We start from the raw sequence: 8,159 nt of genomic DNA on the forward strand, positions 1-8,159 counted from the left end.
CCGTTTAGGTCGCTAGCTCTCTCGTTTGCGAGTTAGCATGTGTCTCAAGACCCTGCAGTTGCGCAATATGTTGTAAATAAAAAGAATATAAATGTGACTATAGTCGTGTTTTGTCATGTCTACAGGGCTCTAATAATGCTTTAATTTTAATCTGAAAAAAATCATTTGTCTACCCACCAACTATATGTGGTTTCTTACGTTTTTATTATTTGCCATTTTATTGTTATTATTATATTTATTTATTTATTACTGATTGATTGATTTTCTTTATTCTTGATTTTTTTTATTTATTTTTCATCTTATTTTGTGTAGAAAAATAAAAAGTAAGATATTTGAGAACAGTGGAATGTTTTATCAGAGCTTTTCTTGTAGAAAATCGGAACCAAAGCAAAGTTTATTCATTTTTCTGTTTTTAATAAATGCGTTTTTTTGGGGGGGAAAACCTGATGCGGCCCAGTCTCACCCAGACCCTAGCTCCAGTGGCCCCCAAGTAAATTGAGTTTGAGACCCCTGGTCTAAACGGACCTACACACCTCCAAAGTAACTCACCTCTATATCTGTTGAAGACGTTGTTCTGTTGCACAGAAGACAAATTTTCCTGCAGAAATACACACATGTACTGTAAATCTTAGCAAAAACACAGAATCACACAGCTTGGTATCATTTGTTGTGCAACTTACTGGACCATGACGGACACATTTTGGTCCAAGTAGCAGCTGTTGAATTTCACCAGATTGACCAGAACGTGAAGAAAGTCAGAAGTGAGCCCAATGTCCATCCATAATAGGACAAAGCGAGCTGTGAAAGAAGAGAAAATAGAATCGAAGAAAATGTCTAAATGTCTAATCAATTGACATTGACTGGTCTTAAAAAAAAATCACCTATATCCTCCTCAAGGTATGTGATGTCCTTCCCATTCTCAGTTAAAGCCTTGAAGACTTCCAGTCTATCAGATAGGTCTTCATTGCAGGGTTGATAGTCTCTGATCACCCGAAAAAAGTACGCTCTCAGGGGCCCGAGTCGCTCACCCTTTCAAAGACCATGAATACATTTTTAGTAAATGTCTAAAATTTTGAATACATTTCTCTATGTTGTTTGGCTCTACCTGTCCCTGTATAATGGCCCTGAGGAGCTGCAGGACAGCATGTCTGGCTTCTGGTGGCTGTTCTTGTGACAACATGTCCTCCACAGCTTTCCACACTGCTTCTACTGCATGCTGGGAAACAAACATACAAAGATTTGCACACATGTATGTGTAAAGCGTGTAAAACACAGATTATAAACACACTCACCTCCTCAAATCGTTTGGTTTTGGCAAGATCACAAACATGATTCATTGTGCGAATACGGTTATGTAGGCCGCACTCAGGGTGGAGCTCCTGAGAAACATAGAAGTGAAGACGGAGATCAGGGAGCTGGTTCTATAATCTTACTAATAAACTAAAACACATACCTTGATGATATCAGTTGTAATGATAAACTCAGATGGCTTGTGATCACTCTGTTTGCTAGGAGGACGTGGGGGTCCCAGTCCAAAGATCCCCTTCACCTTGTCCTTCAGACTCTCCTTGCTTGGTTGTTTATTCATGTCCAAGCCTTTGGCAGCTGAGTATGTATGTGAGAATGGAAAGCTGTGCAAAGACAAAAGTAAATACCTGTTGAGTGTTCGGAGTGCAATGACATTGTTATGCTTAGCTTAGCTTAGAGTTACCTATACATTCATTTCTTTGTGGTGGCCTGCCCTGAACAAAAGAAATTTGCCACTACCTGTCTTTCTTCCCTCATTTAGTATATTTTAATAGAACTGTCAGTGAATGTACCACAGCTTGTCTAAGTCTGCTTCTTAACGCACCTCAAGCCAACCTGGTCCGCATGAGAATAAGATGAGGTGGTATAAAAGCACACACTTTACAGATTCTCAGAATCAACAGTCAGTGCTTCTGCGAGGCCACCACCCCCACCTAAAAGCACCCAAACAGTCTTGCTTGTGATATAAGAAAAAAAAAACACAAAAAGAAGCCATATAATAAAGTTAATTCGTATTTATACACATATCTGTTTTGCTTTTGATCACTTTTTGTCCATAAAAAATGACATGCACATGCGTCAATTATATCAATTCATGCCACACATAGATTACAGCCCTGTGGGAAACACTGCACAACGATGAATGTTACAAATTGAGGTGTGTTTTTAGCCTCCATCCATCCATTTTCCATACTACTGATTGTACTCACTAGTGTTGTGAGTATGCTGGAGCCTATCCCAGCTGGGAGGGACTGGTCAAACTTTGACCAGCTGAAACAATAAAAAAAATCACAAAAACTCAAGCAGCAGTGTGTGATAGCAAAAAAAAACTTTCTGACATAAACATCGTAACAGAGAGGAACAGAAGAAGGGGGAGCTGACAACAACTTCTCTACTTACGTTTTACGAATGCATCATACTGCAAGCAACCAGATAGCCATTATGAGAACTAAACATAACAAACAAGGCTAAAAAAAAAAGGAGAAATTCATAATGGCGCAGCTGACCCGTTAGCTTTAACACCGCTGCAGCAGGCTAGCATTCTTTGCCTGGTCAACACCAGCCCTCCTTCAACACCACTTTTCTCACCTTGTTAGAGTTGTATCCTTGTAGATTTCATTCGGTGGCAACGACGAGAGCTACCCACGTTTGTGCACTGACATAAGCCTAAATATACACACTGCAGGAGGTTTATTGTGTTGCAAGAACAGACCTCCGCTCCCAGACCGGATGACGAGCTGAAAGTCTGACAGGAGGACTTCCGGCAGAAACATGTGAGCAGTGCTTACTTATGGGGAATGTAGTTTAACGCAAGCTAAAAATGAATTTCAGTTTATTTTTTTGAAGACTAAATTACCTGTGAAATATATCCACACCTAAATAAATGTGAACTTAATGTGGTTTATCATATAAATAAATTGTATTTATTTAAACTTGGTGGAACTGGGTGTCCCTTCTTTTATCGTCCTCCTGCAAACACGACAAGGACTTATGATTCCGAGTGGCTATGCTACTGTGATGCTTAATGTAGTGTTGCGTTTCAGGATGACCTCTCCTTATTTCTCACAAAACAAGACAGTAGTCACCCGAAGAGGTAAGCTATCCGGACTTAAGAAGCGAAGAAACGTGGATGCTGTTTCCTCTGTGGCTGTGAAAGCAGAAGAGGAGGATTCGGGAGTCTCCTTGTCAACATTAGGTATCATAAAAGATATTACAGTACTTGTACACTTATTAATTGATCCGTGTGTGCTAATGACACCCATGACAATAGTTCCTAGATGACGAAAGTGTCCTGTATAAGTGTTGTCCCTCTTCTCCCCCAAAATTGGACACTTTGACAACCATCGTTGCTGTTATGTTGTACATTTTGAGGGAAATTCTGGTGGAAAAAACAGAATTTTCTTTGTTTTTCCAAGAAATGTCCCTTATTATCAAATGCAAATGTTGACACGTTTAATTGGAGTAAGCTCCTACTTAATTAATCATAATTATTAATTCAATGCTTCCAAGTTTGTGAGTGCAACAGCTTGGTAAACATACAGTATTGGCTAAAACATAATGCAACTTTGGATAAAGAAGTGTACAAAGAAAAAGTGCATGCCATAGTAAAATGTACACATCCATTGTGTTCTAAGATCAAAGTTAACAGTGGTGTGTATTTTAATCAAACATAGTGAATCTCTTGTAAATAAATAAGTAAAATGTGTGTACTAAATAATGCATTATACATTGTACAATCATAAATATGTCAGTGTGATTCCTTGTTTTTGCTGTTTTTTGCAGATGGAAGCCAAGATCTCTTCCAGCTTGCAACCATTCTGCCCAAACTAGAAGCAGACGTTCCGCCATTATCGTCACACGGTCGCAGGCGGAGACAGATAAAGGTGGAGTATGATGAAGGTACCCCACCAGTGAAGGCAGAACAGTGGGAACCTCCTGAATGGAAGAAACAGTTGGGATTCATTCGTGAGATGAGAAGCAGCCGCGATGCTCCAGTGGATCACATGGGAGCAGAGAAGTGCTACGACGGAGAGGCTCCATCTAATGTGGGTATCAAACTATTCTTTAGAAAGTTACTTGTGAACATTTTCTGACCGCGTCTCCGCTTCGTGCTGCAGGTGAGGCGTTTCCAGGTCTTGGTGTCACTCATGCTGTCCAGTCAGACCAAAGATCAGGTGACAGCTGCCGCTATGCAGAGGCTGCGAGCGCACGGCTGCACTGCGGAGAAGATTCTATCCACTGATGATGACACATTGGGAAAACTTATCTATCCGGTCGGCTTCTGGAGGGTAACAACTCAAAATACACTTTAAAAGTTACTGTAATTGGTTTAGAAAATATACCTGCACCTACTTACGTACTTTTGGCGCACATCCCTGTGTAGAACAAAGTCAAGTTTCTGAAGCGGACAGCAGCCTTGCTTGTGAAAGATTTTGGGGGGGACATCCCAGACAGCGTGGAGGGGCTAGTCCGTCTCCCAGGGGTTGGACCCAAGATGGCGCACCTGGCGATGGACATTGCCTGGGACCAGGTGTCTGGTATAGGTAGGAACACAAAGCCATAGCATATGCAGTCACATATAAGATGCAACACTCAAAAAAGATGCATAAAAAAAAAACATATTAGTCACCAAACATTAAACGTGCCAGAAAAAATACACTGGAACCTTCAAAACGCATCAAAAGTCAAACAATTTGGAGTTCATCAAAAATTGTTTCAAAATCATTTGTCACTTTTTAATGTTTCAGATCTTTAAACAAATTTAAATAACACAACTGAACACAAGACCTCACAGCTAGGAGACCAGGGTTCAATTCCACCCTCGGCCATCTCTGTGTGGAGTTTGCATGTTCTCCCCGTGCATGCGTGGGTTTTCTCCGGGTACTCCGGTTTCCTCCCACATTCCAAAAACATGCTAGGTTAATTAGCGACTCCAAATTATCCATAGGTATGAATGTGAGTGTGAATGGTTGTTTGTCTATATGTGCCCTGTGATTGGCTGGCGACCAGTCCAGGGTGTAGACAAAGACACTTTACAGAAGAATGAAGTTGAATAAAGCAAGTAAAAAGAATAGAAGACACACCAAAATACAATTGGTTCATTCATTGGTTAATACACAGTTAAAACATGAGTAAAAGCGGGGCGGGGCACAGCAGTCAGATATAAAAAATATATATATATTTAGGGGGGGAAACCACTTTGTCACACAGAGCTAGTATATAGGTTTGGATTTTTTTCCCTTAATAATCAAATATTTTATTTCAAACTGCATTTTGTGTACATTTGTGCTGTCATTGACTAATATTTCTATTTGTTTTGATGACCTGAAACATATACTGCAAGCATGCAAAAAATAATATGAAATCAGGAAGGGGGCAAACACTTTTCCACATTACTTTATGCAAGTAAATATTATATTTGTAATAGTTCAGTCATTTTTGTCATCTCTCAGGCGTGGACACACATGTGCATCGGATCTCAAACAGGCTGGGCTGGCTCAGGAAGCCCACCAAGAACCCGGAGGAGACACGCAAAGCCCTGGAAGAGTGGTTACCAAGGTAACAACAAATCTTCTGCTGACCCATAGAATCAGTTAGACCAGGGGTGGGCAAACTACGGCCCGGGGGCCACATCCGGCCCGCCAAGTGTTTGAATACGGCCCGCCCGTTCTTTCCAAAGTATTTCATTTAAAGTCAACATACAAGCTGGCATCATGGCTTGAGACGACATTTTCATGGTTTGGCGGTTTTATCAATTTCGTTATTTGATGCGGTCTGTTGTTTACAAAGTGCTCCTGAAAAAAGGGACACAGGCACATAATAATAATAATGATAATAGTAATAATAACAAATAATAATAATATAAAATAATAATAACAAATAATATAAAATAATACTAAATTTATTCTTCTTATTATACATTTATAAAGCACTTTACATAATAATAATAAAAAATAATATAAAATAATAATAACAAAAAATATCTAATAATACATTTATTCTAATTATTATAAATTTATAATGCACTTTACATCAAATAAATGATCTTAAAGTGCACATATAGCAGATTGCATAACACTTTTACAGATAGAATAATTTTGTTATTTGATGTGGTCTGTTGTTTACAAAGTGCTCCTGAAAAAAAGGGACACAGGCACATAATAATAATAATAATAACAAATAATATCAATATAAATAATAATACATTTATTATTATAAATTTATAACGCACTTTACATCAAATAAATGATCTCAAAGTGCACATATAGCAGATTGCATGACACTTTTACAGATACAATAATTCCAGCTGGACTGTTACGTGTAAAATATCGAGTCTGCCCCCCCCCCCCCCCGTCAATTTTGTTAAATGAATGCGGCCCGCCAGTCAAAAAGTTTGCCCACCCCTGAGTCAGACAATATGCATTTCTATTCATCTCCTTGTGCTGTGTTTGTGCTTCCAACTGTTGCAGGGATCTGTGGAGCGAGATGAACTGGTTGCTGGTGGGATTTGGACAGCAGGTTTGCCTTCCAACCAACCCTCTGTGCTCCGTGTGTTTGAACCAGCATAGCTGTCCGTCTGCTCATCAAAGCTCTCCCGTAAAGCGGACTAAAACTCAATCCGTGCCCTGTCTGGGACCAGCCTCCTCGCTCAGAGCAAAGAAAGAAACTGTGGTTAAGGATGAAATGATAAGTGGGTTGCCAGATCAGGTTAATCCCACCACCCAGAGGAGGACACTAAAAAGTAAGATGAAACACTAAGTATGTTTCATTAAAAAAAAAAAAAGCTCTAATTTTTACACTAAAATGTTTTGCAACAAGCCAGCGTTTCATGTTCATTCATCTCCTATGCCACTTATCCTACTGGGGTATGCTGGAGCCTATCCCAGCTTGAGGCAGGTTATGTTTTGGGTCATTATCTAATTGCTGGGGTGAATTCCTGACCAACTGCGTACTGCTACATAATTTTGTGGTTTTGGTGCCTACATACAGACAAGATCACACATTTTGGCGTGGCCTTTTATTGTGGCCAACTTAAGGCCCACCCGAGCAGGCTGTCTAATCAGCATTGTGATATGCCACACCTGACTTATGAATACTCACTAACACAGATTTGTGAACAATATTTGAGATAAATCATTTTAAATAGGGGCTGCACGGCGGTTGAGTGGTTAGCGCGCAAACCTCACAGCTAGGAGACTAAGGTTCAATTCCACCCTCGGCCATCTCTGTGTGGAGTTTGCATGTTCTCCCCGTGCATGCGTGGGTTTTCTCCGGGTACTCCGGTTTCCTCCCACATTCCAAAAAAACATGCTAGGTTAATTGGCCACTCCAAATTGTCCATAGGTATGAATGTGAGTGTGAATGGTTGTTTGTCTATATGTGCCCTGTGATTGGCTGGCGACCAGTCTAGGGTGTACCGCCCGAAGACAGCTGGGATAGGCTCCAGCGACCCTCGTGAGGAAAAAGCGGTAGAAAATGAATGAATTAATTTTAAATAGGGGCGGCACAGCGGTCTAGTGGTTAGCGCGCAGACCTCACAGCTAGGAGACAAGGGTTCAATTCCACCCTCGGCCATCTCTATGTGGAGTTTTGTGGTTTTCTCCGGGTACTCCGGTTTCCTCCCACATTCCAAAAACATGCTAGGTTAATTAGCGACTCCAAATTGTCCATAGGTATGAATGTGAGTGTGAATGGTTGTTTGTCTATATGTGCCCTGTGATTGGCTGGCGACCAGTGTGTACCAGTGTGTACCCCGCCTCATGCCCGAAGACAGCTGGGATAGGCTCCAGCATCCCTCCCGCAACCCTTGTGAGGAAAAAGCGGTAGAAAATGAATGAATGAATTTGAAATAATAGAAAATAATTTTGTGTACACAGAATCTTTTGAGAAAAATGGGAAAATAAAAGTGTTGTGTTATGTTATGCTTTAAAATGTACAACATTAAACCTGTCCAAATCAGTTACAGAAAAGTGACAAATATATATTTTGTTATACAATTCCAAAAAGAGGATACTGAATGTGTTGTTAATAATATGCCTGTATGTATTTACTGTATTGTTTTGCTGTTCTCTTGTTATAAAACGTCATCGTTAGTTACTATGAGTGGTGTATATTGCTTTTATTTTGAAAGG

The 8,159-nt window shown here is 40.1% G+C and overlaps 2 protein-coding genes across 4 annotated transcripts in view; one reads left to right on the forward strand and one right to left on the reverse strand.

Moving 5' to 3' along the window:
- The window catches only part of tsc2 (TSC complex subunit 2), a 34,107-nt gene extending 30,890 nt beyond the window's left edge, over window positions 1–3,217 (reverse strand). For 2 of the 3 annotated variants that reach the window (XM_058069431.1, XM_058069429.1), the window contains exons 1-7: window positions 2,617–3,214; window positions 1,454–1,631; window positions 1,293–1,379; window positions 1,106–1,216; window positions 882–1,029; window positions 681–798; window positions 550–598 (exon numbers count right to left, since the gene is read on the reverse strand). In XM_058069431.1, the coding sequence (XP_057925414.1) occupies window positions 550–598; window positions 681–798; window positions 882–1,029; window positions 1,106–1,216; window positions 1,293–1,379; window positions 1,454–1,588 (648 nt within the window). In that variant the 5' untranslated portion in view covers window positions 1,589–1,631; window positions 2,617–3,214. Of the gene's footprint in view, window positions 1–549; window positions 599–680; window positions 799–881; window positions 1,030–1,105; window positions 1,217–1,292; window positions 1,380–1,453; window positions 1,632–2,616 lie in introns of all 3 variants that reach the window. The other variant, XM_058069430.1, reaches the window with a different exon arrangement.
- nthl1 (nth-like DNA glycosylase 1) lies at window positions 3,013–8,086 on the forward strand. Its single transcript, XM_058069432.1, has 6 exons — window positions 3,013–3,223; window positions 3,811–4,073; window positions 4,146–4,316; window positions 4,412–4,571; window positions 5,481–5,586; window positions 6,498–8,086. The coding sequence occupies exons 1-6, from the start codon at window positions 3,019–3,021 to the stop codon at window positions 6,784–6,786; spliced, it is 1,194 nt and encodes a 397-aa protein (XP_057925415.1). The 5' UTR covers window positions 3,013–3,018; the 3' UTR covers window positions 6,787–8,086.
- The last annotated feature ends 73 nt before the right edge of the window (window positions 8,087–8,159 follow it).

Source organism: Doryrhamphus excisus, chromosome 1 (genome assembly GCF_030265055.1).
Source record: "Doryrhamphus excisus isolate RoL2022-K1 chromosome 1, RoL_Dexc_1.0, whole genome shotgun sequence".
NCBI lineage: Eukaryota > Metazoa > Chordata > Actinopteri > Syngnathiformes > Syngnathidae > Doryrhamphus > Doryrhamphus excisus.